This window comes from Coregonus lavaretus (assembly GCF_964263955.1).
Source record: "Coregonus lavaretus genome assembly, chromosome: 9".
Classification (NCBI taxonomy): domain Eukaryota; kingdom Metazoa; phylum Chordata; class Actinopteri; order Salmoniformes; family Salmonidae; genus Coregonus; species Coregonus lavaretus.
In genome coordinates this window covers 23,561,673-23,579,562 of record NC_139996.1, presented here as the reverse complement: position 1 = coordinate 23,579,562, position 17,890 = coordinate 23,561,673, and the positions used below count along the sequence as shown (strand labels likewise).

The 17,890-nt window shown below is 43.2% G+C and overlaps 1 protein-coding gene across 4 annotated transcripts in view; it reads right to left on the bottom strand.

Moving 5' to 3' along the window:
* Nucleotides 1-7,855, bottom strand: part of LOC311135169 (tripartite motif-containing protein 44-like) — a 119,073-nt gene extending 111,218 nt beyond the window's left edge. Inside the window, exons 1-2 of one of the 4 annotated variants that reach the window (XM_084169090.1) lie at nucleotides 7,369-7,855; nucleotides 4,368-5,038 (exon numbers count right to left, since the gene is read on the bottom strand). In XM_084169090.1, the coding sequence (XP_084025216.1) occupies nucleotides 4,368-4,991 (624 nt within the window). In that variant the 5' untranslated portion in view covers nucleotides 4,992-5,038; nucleotides 7,369-7,855. Of the gene's footprint in view, nucleotides 1-4,367; nucleotides 5,039-5,739; nucleotides 6,189-7,368 lie in introns of those variants that run through there. The other 3 variants (XM_084169088.1, XM_084169087.1, XM_084169089.1) reach the window with 3 other exon arrangements.
* Nucleotides 7,856-17,890: the final 10,035 nt, after the last annotated feature.

Genomic DNA, 17,890 nt, shown 5'->3' with positions numbered 1-17,890 from the left:
ATAGGCTAATTGATATCATTTAAGTCAATTGGAGATGTACATGTGGATGTATTTCAAGGCCTACCTTCAAACGCAGTGCCTCTTTGCTTGACATCATGGGAAAATCAAAGAAAATCAGCCAAGACCTCAGAAAAAAAATTGTAGACCTTCACAAGTCTGGTTCATCCTTGGGAGCAATTTCCAAGCACCTGAAGGTACCACGTTCATCTGTACAAACAATAGTATGCAAGTATAAATATCATGGGAACACGCAGCCGTCATACCGCTCAGGAAGGAGACGCGTTCTGTCTCCTAGAGATGAACGTACTTTGGTGCAAATCAATTCCAGAACAACAGCAAAGGACCTTGTGAAGATGCTGGAGGAAACAGGTACAAAAGTATCTATATCCACAGTAAAACGAGTCCTATATCGACATGACCTGAAAGGCCGCTTAGCAAGGAAGAAGCCACTGCTCCAAAACCGCCATAAAAAAGCCAGACTACGTTTTGCAACTGCACATGCGGACAAAGATTGTACTTTTTGGAGAAATGTCCTCTGGTCTGATGAAACAAAAATAGAACTGTTTGGCCATAATGACCATCGGTATGTTTGGAGGAAATAGGGGGTTGCTTGCAAGCCGAAGAACACCATCCCAACCGTGAAGCACGGGGGTGGCAGCATCATGCTGTGGGGGTGCTTTGCTGCAGGAGGGACTGGTGCACTTCACAAAATAGATGGCATCATGAGGAAGGAAAATTATGTGGATATATTGAAGCAACATCACAAGACATCAGTCAGGAAGTTAAAGCTTGGTCGCAAATGAGTCTTCCAAATGGACAATGACCCCAAGCATACTTCCAAAGTTGTGCCAAAATGGCTTAAGGACAACAAAGTCAAGGTATTGGAGTGACCATCACAAAGCCTGACCTCAATCCTATAGAAAATGTGTGGGCAGAACTGAAAAAGCGTGTGCGAGCAAGGAGGCCTACAAACCTGACTCAGTTACACCAGCTTTGTCAGGAGGAATGGGCCAAAATTCACCCAACTTATTGTGGGAAGCTTGTGGAAGGCTACCCAAAACGTTTGACCCAAGTTAAACAAGTTAAAGGCAATGGTACCAAATACTAATTGAGTGTATGTAAACTTCTGACCCACTGGGAAGGTGATGAAAGAAATGAAAGCTGAAATAAATAATTCTCTCTACTATTATTCTGACATTTCACATTTTTAAATTAAAGTGGTGATCCTAACTGACCTAAAACAGGGATTTTTTACTAGGATTAAATGTCAGGAATTGTGAAAAACTGAGTTTAAATGTATTTGGCTAAGTTGTATGTAAACTTCCGACTTCAACTGTATGTGTAACTCAGTGTTTCCCAACCCTGGTCCTCGAGTACCCCCAACAGTACACATTTTTGTTGTAGCCCTGGACAAACACACCTCATTCAGTTTATTGAGGGTTTGATGATTAGTTGACATGTTGAATCAGGTGTGCTTGTCCAGGGTTACAAAAACAATGTGTACTTGAGGACTAGGATTGGGAAACACTGGTGTAACTGATATATGCACACACACACACGCTATATCTTAATGTTTTTAAATGTATGTACATTGTAGTCTTTTGTCTGTAATGTATTTTTCATGATGTGTCGGACCCCAGTAAGAATAGCTGTTGCCATTGGCGTTGGCTAACGGGGATACTAATAAATCAAACGTTATAAACATGGTACTATGCTTATATCTGTGTTATAAATGTGGTACTGTGTAATGTCTGTGTTATAAATGTGGAATTGTGCTTATATCCATGTTATGAATATGGTACTATGATTATATCTATGTTATAAACGTGGTACTGTGTAATATCTATATTATACATGTGGCACTGTCTAATATCTATGTTATAAATGTGGTACTGTGTTTATATCTACGTTATAAATTGACATTTCCCCTCCGCTGCTCCCCCTATGGACATTTCCCCCCCACCATCCCAAATGACTTTTACATTCATCAATGTTGAGTTGTTAATATGTATATTATTGTTTTTTAAAATTATTATTGTTTTTATTTCACTTGGTCCCCACACCCCCTCAATGGTCATGCTGCTTCCCCTATGGTCATTACCCCACACCCCCTAAACAGTCTTTACTCTGCCTCCACCCCAATGGACATTCATTTATTCATCACTGCTACAGTTATGATGTACAGTGTATAGTGCTATTTCTATTTCAATTGTTGTTGTTTTTTATTACCATTTTCATTCTTTTATTTCACTTAGTCCTGCATGTTGGAGCGCGGAGCCTAATATTTTCACTGTACCCTGCAATCACACCTGCAACCCTGTACATGTGACTATTAAACACTCTTAATCTCTTCATCGGAATCTGAATAAACAGTGGTACAGTGTAATATATATGTTATAAACAGGTGTTGACAGGTAGTGATCATGCTCAATGTGAATTCACTGAGAGTCCGCCTACAGATACAGTGCTTTCAGAAAGTATTCATACCCTTTCCCTCTCACCCATCTACACACAATACCCCATGATGACAAAGTGAAAACATGTTTTTAGCAATTTTAGCTAATTTATTGAAAATGAAATACAGAAAAATCTAATTTACATAAGTATTCACACTCCTGAGTCAATACATTGTAAAGCACCTTTCGTGGGGATTACAGCTTTGAGTCATGCTGGGTGTGTCTGTATCAGCTTTGCACGTCTGGATTTGGGGATTTTCTCCCATTCTTCCTTGCAGATTTTCTCAAGTTCTGTTAAGTTAAATAGGGAGCGGCGGTGAACAGCCATCTTCAAGTCTTTCCACTGATTTTCAATTAAATTCAAGTATGGGCTTTGGCTGGGCCACTCAAGGACTTTCACATTCTTGTTTTGAAGCCATTCCAGCATTGCTTTGGCTGTATGCTTGGGGTTATTGTCCTGTTGGAACGTAAATCTTTGCCCCAGTCGTTTGCACTCTGAAGCAGGTTATCATCAAAGATCTGCCTTTATTTGGCTCCATTCATTGATCCCTCTATCCCTACCAGTCTCCCAGTCCCTGCCGTTGAAAAACATCTCCATAGCATGATTCTGCCACCACCATGCTTCATGGTAGGGATGGTGTTAGACGGGTGATGAGCTGTGCCTGGTTTTCTTCAGATGTAGCCCTTTGCATTCAGGCCAAAGTGTTCAATTTCTGTCTCATCAGAGCACAGACTCTTTTACCTTATGCTCTCAGAGTCTTTCACGTGCCTTTTTGCAAACTCCAAGCGTGCTGTCATGTGCCTTTTTATCAGGAGTGGTTTCCGTCTGGCCACTGTCCCATAAAGCCCAGATTGGTGAAGTGATATAGAGACTGTTGTCCTTCTCGCAGGTTCTCCCATCTCAGCCCAGGAACTCTGTAGTTCTGTCAGAGTGGTCATTGCGTTCTTGGTCACCTCCCTGACCAAGGTCCTTCTTGCCTGGTTGCTCAGTTTGGTCGGATGGCCAGCTCTTGGCAGAGTCTGGGTAGTTCCATATTTTCCACAGTGCTCTTGGAAACTTTCAACACTCTAGAAATGGTTTTATACCCTTCCCCAGATAATTTATATGCCTCTTAACAATTCTATCTTGGAAATCTACAAATAGTTCCTTGGACTTCATTGTATAATTTTTGTTCTGAACTGTACTGTCAACTGTGGGACCTTATATAGACAGGTGTGTTTCTTTCTAAATCATGTCCCCAAAATGTAATTGGCCACAGCTGGACTCCAATCAAGCTGTAGTGACGTCTCAAGGATGATCAAAGGAAATTGGATGCACCTGAGCTCAATTTGGTGTGTCATAGCAAAGGGATGTGAATACTTATGTAAATGAGATATTTCTGAATTTCATTTTCAATATATTTGCAAAGACTTCTAAAAACATGTTTTCACTTTATCATTATGGGTTATTGTGTGTAGATTTTTTTTTACATCCATTTTGAATTCAGGCTGTAACACAACAAAATGTTGAATAAGTCAAGGGTTAAGAATACTTTCTGAAGGCACTGTATGTCACGTTCATTTAAGGATGGGTCAGACCAAGGCGCAGCATGAAATGCGTACATGTTTATTTAACTGATAAACACACGACAAAACAACAAACCAACGAAACGTGAAGTCCTAGGGCTACACACAGAACAAGCCTACTCACGGAACAACTAGTGCCAATAGGCTGCCTAAGTATGATCCCCAATCAGAGACAACGAGCGACAGCTGCCTCTGATTGGGAACCACACCGGCCAACATAGATCGACACATACTAGATCATACACATAGATATACACAACATAGAATATTCACACCCTGACTCAACATATAAGAGTCCCCTGAGTCAGGGCGTGACACTGTATGCGTGAAGGATGTGCGACTCACCTTCTGCAAGACGTAGGCCTCGCGCAGGGTGATGATCTCATGTTCGCGGTGCTCCCCCTGCACGGCACACACCACACAGATTACCTTCTCGTCAGCCTTGCAATAGAGAGTGCCCTCCTGGCCGTGCTCCTTACAGCGCAGCCTCTCCACTGTCACTGTGTCCCTCTTACTAACCCCCTCTAGGGCCACCACTGCCTCTTCATCGCCATCGTCTTCTTCATCATCAACCTTCCCCTCCCCCTGGTCTCTCTCTCCTCCACACACCCCGTTCTCTTGTAACCCAGCCGCACCGCATGCCCCATTTTCCACCACCCCTGGCTCTGCCGCAGGCCTCATTCCCTGTACCCTTTCCTCCCCCGCCCCCTCCCTTGTGTCTCTGGCCCTGCCCAGCTGTTGGGACTGGGGCTGCAACACGTCCTGGCCATAGGGAGTCAGCTGGTGTCGTGTGCTGCAGGCGTGTTTCTCGGCGTGGGCAGGGCAGAAGGCGAAGCTGCAGGTGTGACACACCTGGGTCGCCGGCTGGGCCTCGTCAGGCTCGCACGCATCACATGACCCATCCATCTGCGGTAGCTCGTCCTCCTCAGGTCCTCCACTTCCTCTCCAGGGTTCCCCTTGGTCTGTCATTGAAGTGGGTTTGAGTAGGGTGAGTAAGGGGGTAAGTGAAGGACACCCTGTGGGAGAGATGAGTAGTAGAGGACAGGGTATATAAATAGGTACTTACTTTACCTAAGCAAGAGTAACAAGTTGTAGGGACTACTGTCAGAGGGAAAACAAAACACATCCCTTCCAAAGATACTGTATCTGCCAAAGTTTACTGCTTTTGTCTGCAAACACACCCTCTTTGTTTGCATACCTTTCCCCACATACACATACTGTAGATACACACGCAACTACTGAGAGTGCATACACGCATGATCAAATGCATACACACTCTCTTTCTCTCCTAGCTCCTCCTCCTTCTGTCCAGCATCAGGGCCTGACCATTTAACGCTTCACTATTTTTGTCTTTCTCTCCTCTCCCTCCCCCTTTCATTTAACTCTACGGGAGAGCATTTTAAGAATGGAGGCTACCCACGCTGCCTGCCTGACACACACAGCAGGGCCTGAGCTGCATACAAAAGTATATATTTTGCTCTCTCTCTCTCTCTTCCAATCTCTCTTTTTCTAGCTCGCTCTGTGGGGGCCTACCCCTCCTGAGCACTGCTCGGCTATTCTCTCTCCTTTCTGACACAAACAACCAGAACCAACTGGGCCTCACTGCACATAAAACTCCCTCTACTCTTCAATTCTCTTCTCCACTCTGCTATCTCCGTTTCTCTGACTCATTCACACACCGACACACACACACTCTCTCTCCCCCTGTGGGGCCTACCCGTGTGAAGCTCGGTTCCAATGTGTACTCACTGGTATATCTGTGAGGCAGGCTCTGCAGTCTCATTCGCTTTTTGTCACTCTCTGTTTCTCTCTCTGCCGCGGAGAGCACAGCCAGTGTTGACGTTAGCTAGCTAGCACTTCCTTAGCACAGCTGCCCTGTTCTCTGTGCTCTAGCCTGCTCTTCTTTCACTTCACAGTTGAAGCTCAGGCCCTGGCTGCATTAACTTCCTTGTTTTCCTCAGCTGCTGGGTATTTTTTTCTCTCTTTCTCTCTTTACTTCCTGGTTCTAGTGGCAGCCGGAGAGAGAGACACACAGAGGTGGGAGAGAGAAACTGGCTTGACAACCACAACAAAGGCAGAGAGAGTAGCCTGCTAGCAAACACAGACAATGCAGCATGATTAGTAGGCTTGAGAGGGAGAGGGAACAAACTCTTCCACTGTTCTCCTTAGAGAGAGCTAAGAGGCTATTGAGCTTAGCGCCACATTAGAAGCAGTGTTTGGTGTTTGGCCAGTGAGTGCTGCCTGCTACTCTATGGTGAAACATAAATAAGTTTTACACTCTAAGCTGTAATCACAGTCTGGGTCTCGCTGGATAAGGATGAAGATGTTTTGCCAATTGAGCAGCTGAAAGACCAATTGAATTGACTTTAATAAAAAAGCACTTCATGTTCTCATATAAAAGACCACAGCTGGAAAAAGCCTCTCCGCAAGAGAATAAACAGCAGAGGCAAAATAACAAAACAACAACAATGTAGTACAGAAACAGATGAGAAAATTATACCCATTGTCCAAATCTTTAGCAATTTGCACTGGAAAATAAATAAAAATCTATGGTAAAACAAAGAGGTCTGATTTCAAAGAAGGTAAAACATGGGGTCCCCCAGAAAGAGTGAAACTATGCAGAGGGGTTAGTACGAGCTTTAATTAATATGACAAGACCACCTACTCACTAAACCCTGATCAGATTATCCCATAATTTTTCTTGACCCAGTGAACCACGTTGTTTGGAGAGAGATGGAATCTGGAATCAATATAAGGTTGGGTGGCCATCTGACACTCAGCGGGGTTTGGCTGTTGACTTAGGAATGCGATAAGTTACAGAACAATACCTACCTTTACTGACCACTCACGTGGAAATTATTATTTTTCAGGTCAACACATGACAATACTTTATAGTGACAAATTCACAAAATTCACAGATACAGCTCCAGTCAACAAGCATACACAAATCAACAGATTTCGGGATCATGCATTACATCTCTCATTGGTTCCACCCAAACCCCGAAGCAGCTAGAGGGAGCAATGAGGTAATTACCATCAGCCCACGCTAAACTGTTTCTGGACAATTAGCAGGGCCATTGACTTGATTCTAATTACAATATACAACATAATTACACAATGAGCCCAAAAGCAAATGTGAAACAAACAAGTGTTTTTTATGTTTCACACTTTTTGTGACTCACAGTTGTATAATGAAAGTAAAGCCACAGTTATAAAATACTATACTGCAGTTTAGTAAAGACATTTCTTATGATAAAGATTCAAGCACACAAAGACCAAGAATGAATGGGATGTTTTGGCCGACAGACAGAGAGATGAACAAGATAGAAAGAAAACATTTACCTACTGCGTCATCTGTAACGTTGTGGTATTGGCATGAAAGATCAGACATCTGTCCTGGGCAGAGAATACCAAACAGCATCACTTTCAGGAGAACAAACACTTATAGCTTCTTCTTCTTCTTCTTCTTCTTCTCTCTCACTCTCTCTCGCTCTCTTGATGTCTGTCCCTCTCATTTCGTCTCTCTCTCTTTCAGAGTCACAATATCTCTCAAATCAGGTCGATAGTTAATAATAAAGAAGCATTTCATTCATGTCCATTATCCTCTAAGAGCAGTTGTAATGTACAACCTAGTTTGTTCTCCTGTTCATGCATCTTGGTTGAACTGAGAGGTACAAAATACATGTTTCTTTCTCTCTCTCATCTCAAAACAGGTCAGTTCCTGGGCCGCTCTCTTCCAGCACAGTGCACCCTGTGTCTGTTATAACACTGTGTCAAATCAAAAAGAAGAATCAATATGGTTTCAGAGAGTAAGTCAGTGTCTGGACTGGTGGTGATCAGCTGGGTCTGTGTGGAGGGAGAGAGGGACAGCTGTCATCAATGATCAGAGAGAAATTGAGAGGGGGGAGATGGAGAGAGAGAAGGGGACAGTGGGAATGAGAAAGAGAAATGGAAGAAGGAGAGAGATATAGAGAGGAGGGGAGAGAGATATTGATACATAGCGGGAGACATACAGTTTTAGATGCTATGCAAAGATAAATAACATTTTTTTTTTTCCTAAACTAATCCAATCTGTTAGTAATTGGACTTATTGCACCCGTTACTGAGACGGTTGTTCCAGTTTAGATGATTGAGGTAGTCTCAGTATTCAATCTTCCCTACCCTGGCAGTCATTCTGAGAGCAGGTTTCCAAAAGGAATTACACATCACTTTGCAAGCCAGAATAATGTGACTTGCAGGCCTGATGTGGCCTGTAAACCAGGAGATTCCTAACACCCCTGTGTTAGGATATAACTAGGTCCTCAAAGAAAGGCCTTATATATGTAATGTATTCTCATAAATAATTACATTTGAAAGGCTAGTAAGGCTCGTGGAACTGTGCATAGAGAACCCTCCAAAGATAAAAGGGTTCTAGGAAGAACCCTCCAAAGATAAAATGGTTCTTGGTAGAACCCTTCATAGAGGGTTCAAAGTATAACCATATACAAGGGGTTCTTTGAAGAACCCTACGTAAAGGGTTCTAGATAGAAAAAAAGGTTTCCCCTATGGGGACAAACCGAAGAACCCTGTATGGTCCTACTTAGCACATTTTTCTAATAGTGTAGAGGAAACAGAGATGGAGAAAGAGAAGGACAGACAGAAAGAGACAGAAAGAGAGAACGAGAGAGAGAGATTATAACGCCAAAGGGGGACATCGGCTTGTGACGCAAGTGCTCTTGATCCTCTGCAGTCCTGATCGAGGAAAAGCTCAAGATTTCAGAATCATCCCAGAATATTCTATTAGGGCATTCTCCATCCAAAACTCTGAACCAATTTTCTGCGGATTCCTACATTACTCAAACCCCCTAATGTATAATGTTCAGTATTCAAATATGCTCTGTATATTTCTGATGCAGTCAGAATGAAATTAATCAAAATACTGTACATACTTATGGCCTATAGTTCATTACTTGCTGTCCTGCTTTGATGTACAGGGAGAAATTGTGAGAACTCTGCACACATACTCTCTGTTTATCTATCTATTTATCTCACTCTTTCCATCTCCAGCGCTCTCCACTCTCCTCAGCTATACTTTCGTCCCTCACAGCACAGGCTATAGAAACACAATGAGCAATGCTAAGAGTGCTCTCTTTTGAAAATAAAATACCTCCTACTTGCGACTCTATTCATCCCACACAAAAGCCCTTGATGCGAGGCACATATAGGCCTACTGTGTCAGCGTGGGTTTGATTCTGGCCCACGCCGTTCTGGCACAAATAACTCAATCCCCCGATTGACTTGATGTAGTTACATTTTTCCAATATGGACATTCCAGGGTTATTTTACCCCAGATCTTGATAAGAAATGACCATACCAGACACTTGTGGATAACATAAATAAATCCACCAGGATAATCATGATATCCCAGGATAACAATGTTATCATGCAGATTTGTCAGGACATTCTAATTTATGAAGCTCATTCTAAAATGCAGAAATAATTTCTGTCCCAGGGGATTACACTGTGTGTAAGTAATTTAGACTATAATTAGTTGAATTAGGTGTTAGTGAAGGGCTGGAACCAAAATCTGTAAACTCCTGTCCTGTGTATAAAAAATATATGTGGCTGTCATGACTAAATTTGCCCTCATGTAATGAACAAGTTTATGAATGTTGGAGGTTAATCTCATTGATGTCCCTCACTTGGGAATTACTTATTTTGTACAATTTACTGTGTTTTTTAAGGACTCACGCACAGACAAAGGAAAACCAATAAAAATGTTAACATTTATTCCAAATTAAAAGTGGTGATGTCTCCACGTTTCTGGTTTTGAGGCTTGGTCATCTGGTGACTGCAGTTCATCTGTCTAATCCCCTGCAAGGAGAGAGAAAGGCATCAACAATATTACAAAGCTGTATTCATTTGATTGTATATATATTCTTGTTTGATATGCATTTATAGAATTATATTGGACATGTTATCCTTTATACATTTACATTTAGTCATTTAGCAGACGCTCTTATCCAGAGCGACTTACAGTTAGTGAGTGCACACATTATTCTTTTTTTATTATTCTTTTTTTTACTTTTTTCTTTCACCTTTGTTTTTTTACTTATATATTTTTTTAATTTTTTTCATTTTTTTTTTCATACTGGTCCCCCGTGGGAATCGAAACCACAACCCTGGCGTTGCAAACGCCATGCTCTACCAACTGAGCTACATCCCTGCCGGCCATTCCCTCCCCTACCCTGGACGACGCTGGACCAATTGTGCGCCGCCCCATGGGTCTCCCGGTCGCAGCCGGCTACGACAGAGTCTGGATTCGAACCAGGATCTCTAGTGGCACAGCTAGCACTGCAATGCAGTGCCTTAGACCACTGCGCCACTCGGGCGCAGTGGTCAGCAATGCATTTAGCTTACATTAGGATGGATTAGCCTTCTAATCTAGATAGAGTCCATATCACCGTTCAATATTAGTGTTCAACAAATATATAAAACCATGTTTTCTTGAACACCTGTGTCATTTAATAATATGCATGGGTGTGATAGTTGTATGAATTAATCACAATGCAAGCCTACTCATTAGGAAAAAAAACAGCAGCTCTAATGCATATTAGCTTCACAGTGAAACTCCACTATTCTCAGCCTGGTCTTATAGACTAGACATAACATGGTAAATTTAAATCCGGAACACAGACATTAGTATCATATGTTACGTTTGGTATGGTTACATAAGACAGAAGGTTACTTAAGGCAAAAACGAAAGTTGGTAGGCGTATAACGTAAAGGTCTAGCAACCCAAAGGTTGCACGTTCAAATCTCATCATGGACAATTTTAGCAACTTTGCAAATACTTACTACTTCTTAGCTACTTTGCAACTACTTAGCATGTTAGTTAACCCTAACCCTAACCTTAACCCTTTAACCTAACTCCTAACCTTAACCCCTAGCTTTGCTAACATTCACCACCTAGCTAACGTTAGCCACAACGAATTGGAATTTGTAACATATCGTAAGTTTAGCAAATTCGTTACATATCGTACAAATTGCAATTTGTAACATATTGTACGAATTGCAATTCGCAAAATATCATGTGGATTGTAATTCGTAACGTATCATACGAAATGGATGATGGACATACACAAATACCATATGAAACGTAACATATCATACAGATTGGAGTGTGCCGGATTTACATTTACTATGTTACGTCTACCCCTGATTCCAGGTTGCTATTCTGGCTATGAATCATTCTTAAACAGTCAGTAAAAACAGTCAGCTTATTTAGCTATAAAAACAATCGTAGCCTATATGATATCATGCATGCAATCTTACCTGTCATGTCCACCGATGGAGCAGCAGACCAAGCAATATGCAAAAGGAGGACCCTATACCGTAGGATAATTATTCTGGTCGGTGTCAACTTCATTAACAGGTACTGAGGAGATCGATTCTGTTACTTGTTTACTTGTTATTCGTGTCAGATATTTCCATTTTGGGATAGTTGTTCACTGAATTGCTAGCCCTAGTTGCTCACGCTGCTAAAGTGGCTACAATGTGGCTACAAACGTCTCTCGCTCAGTGGAATGTGAATGCGTTATCACGTGATGCTGCCTTCGAATCCCATCCCAAATGGCAATAACCTACTGAAAAAGTGCTGCATACTAAGGTAGGTGCCTTTGGAGGCAGATAGGTAGCAGCCTTTGGATTGGTTAAATAATAACAGTATGCTACACCAACATTAGCTTCCATTTATACAAAGTGTCAAAATGATTGCCCAGTACTGGGCGCAAACATGTGATGCTCAGAGCCGAAGCCATGCTGCTCAGACCACAGCGCTATGTCAGTTCACAATCCTCTAGCAAGCCTGAGAATACTTGATGAAACTTTATGATATGAGTTCGGTTGGTTTGCAGAGCCTTCCCCAAACCATAGCCCCTAGGTACGATACTGCATTGTATAGCCTACAAACACCGCTTCCAGCTGTCCCATGGTGGCGATCATACATTTTAAATATTTATTCAAATCCTCCTGCTGTAGGATTATTTTCCTCCTGCGGCGAAATAGTTAATATTAAGATCCGACATCTGTAGCAAATGGGAAGGCTAGGAGCCACAGTGAATTGGTGTGAGAGAGAGCTTCTTGGCAAGAAGTTGCAGGTCTGAACCTACTGACTAAGACACAACATGATGGAGCGCAATCATCTTCTCCTATACATATAAAACATTTAAAGATTCTCAGCCCCCAAAATAATAAAGAAAACACCCCAAATCACTAAATCCTCTGTTTATCTGTCTAAAACATTTAGATTTTGAGAGTATGTATGGTACAGTAAAACAATACGCTACAGTGAATGGGTTGACACTGGCATCTATTTGATTGACGAGACGATTGATACAATCAAATAACTGTTGGAACGAAACCGTATATTAATTCACGGTGATTCATTGAGTACCTACAGTACAATAATATAGATAATAGCTCCTGTCACTCTGTGGCTCAGATGAAAAGCATTTCCCCGATGCTGTCAAAGCCTGACACCCAGCTAGCTGTCTGGAAACAGAAACTGAAAAGGAGATGTAAGCTGGTAAACATCACCACTGTCATCAGCCTTATCAAAGCTTCTTTATATCAATCACTTTACCTATCAAAGCTAATGAACTGGTCTCCTGGTCCCAGCTCAGAACAGCCATCAAGACAGGGAACAAACACAGACTCATTTGTCCACTAAGGCCAATATTTGATGTTTTCTCTGCTCAAAAGGGTTGAAAACAAACCAGTCATCCAAAGGTTGAAAGTGTGCCCTGTTTTCCAATGACGTCAGAGCACAATATGTTTCTCTTCTGTTCCATCTCTCATGCTCTTGGCTCCAGCTGAGCTCCGCTGAGCTGCAAACGAGATGCTAGCGGTCGATTTGTCTATGGTTCAGATCCAGTGCCACGTCAGACAGACAGACACGTAAATAATCAGATACATCGGTGACGCACCGTCAGAGCCCTGGCGAATGCAGTCCTGTCCCGCGGCCTCGTTCCATCCTGCTGGATTCAAACGACTACCTCTTATCAGCCCCCTGCACACAAGCCGTCCCCACGGTAACGGTCTTCCACCACCAATCCGAGGGCAGCGATGTGCATCCACCGGTTTCCAGCCGGGTCGGCGCTGGCCTGCTTTTGCTCACTGCTGCAGAACTGGCCTCTATCTATCTATCTGGGGAAACAAGAGAGAGTTATTTAGAGCCAAACAACCCACTCAGCTAATATTATGACATTTGTTTTGCCCTCTAATATCTGCTTGTCTTAGATTTCCGTTTGTGCTCGATCTCAAGAGATACTGTCAAGTTACGATGCCAATCCGCTTAACTTCAAAACACTTATTTGAACAGAACCGTAGGTTAGCAAGGTTCAAACAGATATTGTCCTTGATAGATGATGTTGACCACTTTTTAACAGAATACTTCCCAAAAGAAATGTGAAGTTACAGTTAGTTTACTGTAGCCTCTGGGCTTGTTAAGGCCTTATGCTCCACAGAGAGCAAAGAGGAGTAGCTCTAAGTAAGAAAATACTGTCGCCTACGTTGTCAAGCACAAGTCTGTCCTAACACAACTTTAATCCTGTTAAGATCAGCAGAATAGAGACAGAAACACTGTGACTGCCAGGAAAAGCAGGGTATAAAAGTCCTAACCCAAACACAGTGGGGATTTGTCTGAGACTGTCATGTCTTGGCATAGTGTACAACGCTGGAGGCATCCGCTGTTATAGTGTATCAGTGGTTCATCTGAGGCGGGCAAGTCTCTGCCTGTTCCTTCCCTGAGCTCTAGTCATCCCTCATGCTTACTTACTCTCCCTTCTCCACTGAGCCTGTGCTGTGAATGCCTCCACTCACAGCGCACAATTAGCACACAATTAGCAGACTGTTTGTTCTATTCTCACGTTGTTACACCACATCTGGAACGCTCACAGTGATGACATCATAGCAGAGGACACAGAACAGATCCATGGACTCCTCCTTACAATAACACCCAATTTTCCCCCTCTCACTAGGGTCCTAACCGTGTGTGCAGGGCCCAAAATTGCCCTCTGTGTGCCCACTACCCTGCCGTATGCCATCCTGGTTTTGTTGTGGCCCTGGGGGGCTCCCAGGCCAGACTGTCCAGCCTCCTTTCCTCCCTCCTCTTGTCCTTCTCTTTTCATACTGTATCTAACCTTCAGACCGGGCCCTATTTCAGCACTCTGTTCAGGTTGGTGTGAAGCTCAGAAAAGCTTCTCTTAACAACTGTCAATCAGAGGTCAGCAGCATCAAAAAGCTGTTCTGTTCTCTATAAGAGAAGCAGGGGGTTCGGAGGGGTGGAGGGGGGTTGCTAGCATTTGGTTCAATTATTCAGGTAATTATATATTTGACGGTGAAAGAGAATGACATAATGTCCCCTCAAACAACACAACACAGCCTGAGGCAAACCCAACAGAAGAGAGGCGAGGATAGAGGTATGTGACTGATGGGGAGAGAGAGAAAGAGTGAGAAGGGGAGGGTGAGTGAAGGAGAAAGGAAACATGACGAGAGAATAGGGGGTAGAGAGAAAAAGAATAAGCGGTGAGTGGAAAAAGAAAGAGTGAGTGAAAGGAGGAAGATTCCATGTTGTCCCTCTCTTGATCTCTCTCTCTCCCTCTCTCTCCCTCTCTCTTCCTCTCTCTCTCCAGCTCTCTCTCTGTCTCCCTGTGTCAGTGTTCCAATATAAACTTCTAAAACAATTATTGAGCTGCCGTAGGGGGAGCACAGAGCACAGTCAGCAAACAGACCTGGGAAGAATACATGTCACAGAGAAAGAGGGAAGAGAGGAGAGAGTGGTGAAAGAAAGGATAGGAACAGGGGGAGGAGGGAGAACTGAAGAATCATCGTAAAAATGTAAATGTAATGAAAGTTAAGCCCCGTATTGATTCGGCTGACAGTTCACATATGAATGTGTGTGTGTGTGAGAGAGTGTTTGTGTGTGTGTATGTGTGTGTTCTCTAGCTGTATGTCGGGCATCTTCGGAAGAAGACAAATCTACTCAAGGCAAAAGCAGATTATGAGATTAAATATAAATAAATAACCATGTAAATGAATGCACTAGTAAAATGGGTTGGAAGTCATTCTGCTTAAGCTTGCTAAAGGACTGTGTGTGGATTTGCATCCCCTGTGTGTGTGTGTGTGTGTGTGTGTGTATGTGTGTGTGTGTGTGTGTGTGTGTGTGTGTGTGTGTGTGTGTGTGTGTGTGTGTGTGTGTGTGTGTGTGTGTGTGTGTGTGTGTGTGTGTGTGTGTGTGTGTGTGTGTGTGTGTGTGTGTGTGTGTGTGAGAGTGAGAGAGAGAGAGAGAGAGAGAGAGAGATGATGATGACTTTGTAATGGCATCTCTGAGAGGTGGGAAATGAATATCTTAATCAGTGCATGGCATGTTAGCTTAGTAATGGCCTCTAGGTTGGGAATTACCTGCAGAGCATCTCTGCCCCTCATGACTTTGCCCTTTTCCTTTCATTTACTGTAGCTGAGCACTGATTGGACTACCCTGCCTAAGACTGTATGGCCAGGCAGCGGTCAAACCAATCTCGGTTTATACAGTAGAGTAAATCTCCCATGCACGCTATTATTTTACTAAGACCTCAGCACAATGTTAGAGTAACACTGAACTGCTTATAACATCAACAATGGTGTAATCATATAGAAGTATAGGTCTTGTTTTGTTATGAGACTGCTATTGTTTAAATGGCAGGAGAAAGGTCTTGTGACACTTTTAAAAGTTTAATTACACTGTTTGAAATGGATGGAAGTAACATATGCATTGCAAACTGAGCACAGCAGACTTGGTGTGTGTGTGTTTGTGTGTACTGTATGTGGAAATAGTAAGGAGCACTCAACACCCAACATATGGCAGCAGATGTGAGAGGGTGTGTGTGTGTGTGTGAGAGAGAGAGAGAGAGAGAGAGAGAGAGAGAGAGAGAGAGAGAGAGAGAGAGAGAGAGAGAGAGAGAAAGAGAGAGAGAGAGAGAGAGAGAGAGAGAGAGAGAGAGAGAGAGAGAGAGAGAGAGAGAGAGAGAGAGAGAGAGGAGAGAGAGAGAGAGAGAGAGAGAGAGAGAGAGAGAGAGAGATGAGGGTTGAGGAATGGAGAGGAGTTTAGAGGCACCCAACACTTTGCACAGCAATGTCACATTCTGCCTGGCACAATGATCTGTGGGGCTGCTCTAGTTATATCCTTGTCTCTGTCACCACACACACACACACAGTCCATGAGTGTGCTCTTCTCCAACACAGAGGAGTAGGTAGGTTGCTGGGGCTCGCCACAGGAGAGAGAGAGCGGGAAAGAAATAGAGCAAGACAGGTGGAAAGAGAGAATAAGAGACATATAAAGCTGTGGGGGAGAAGGAAGGACAGGTTAGGTTCACAAGTAAGCAGAGAGGGTACAGGAAGAGGTGAGGTTGGGGTTGGTTTACAAACTAAATCATGACAGTTTGGTTCAGAAACTCAGGGATATGCTTAACTATAGTTAGGGTCACAAATAGCAAAACTTGGGAAGGGGTTAACTAAAGTTGGAAGGAGTGGGTTTACAAACCAAAGCAGGGTTAGGGGGTTCTCAGTCCAACTCAAACACAGCAAATGCCTGCCTGGTCTCAGGGCTGGCAGGCCAGACTGGCGCTTTGAGAGAGAGAGAGAGGAGTGACTGTGTGAGAGAGAGGAATGAACAAACAGAGTAGGGATGGGAGGGGAGGGGGGGGAGGAGGGAGCTGTGCCTTTTGGAGCCCCAGCTAGTGAGAATAACAGCCATCTTACATCAGCTTGTTCCCTTCCACTTTAATGACAACAAGAGCTGGGAACAGAAGGAGGAAAGGGAAGTCTAAGCGGGGTGTTGATAAAGAGAGAGGAAGAGAGAGAAAAAGTGAAGAAGTTTGACGTGTAAGCGATGGCACAGCAACACATGTTTAATTTAATTAATTTCTCCTCTCACATGGACAAAGACATTGTAGTAGTTAATGTGTTAAGAGCCCTACCACCAGATAGGAACAGATACTGTAGGGATGAGGATGTAACGGAAGGCAGCATGGCACCTTGACTTGGACTGCCTATCTTCTTATGTGAGTGGACAATAGCCTGATTACAAAAGCTCTTTTGATTTAACAAAATGCACAGTGTGGATAAGAAGATTGTGGGGATTATCTCTCTCTCTCTCTCTCTCTCTCTCTCTCTCTCTCTCTCTCTCTCTCTCTCTCTCTCTCTCTCTCTCTCTCTCTCTCTCTCTCTCTCTCTCTCTCTCCTTTCTCTCTCTCTCTTCTCTCTGAAGCTGTGTCGCAGTCTTAACGGTCGGGCAAGCAACCACTGCATGTTAAACGCTCTTTGTTTGTAATCAATCAGCACAAATGTTACAAGAGCAGAACAGGGTTTATTACACAAGCGGCTCAGAGGAATGACACCAGTCTGCACGTCCATCAACTTTGCACCATAGGGCCCTGCAAAATAACACTCCCTATTCACCAACCATGGCACATATAATGGGCGTGGATGTCCTATAACATGGCAGGCAAAGTCACGCAAAACAAATTCAAATATCATTGGAGAAGACGGTTGTCTAAGAGCAGGTTGAATACCTTTGCAGGTGGAATATAAGACGCTAGAAAGGCAATCGGTGAAATGTCACCTCTTCTGTCATTCGAAAAAGCTAAGTCCCCATTTGAGATAACTGCTAAGCTCTGTCACAAGCATTCGTCTGAGTAACAAACCAATTTCAGTAGGACATGTTTTCCCCATGATTTGGTCCCTGGCCGTACCACACTGAAACCTGCTGAGACCAGAGAGAAGAAGAGCATGTGTGTGAACACTCCAGCTATCAGACACACAGACTAAAAGAAAGAGAGAGAGAGAGAGAG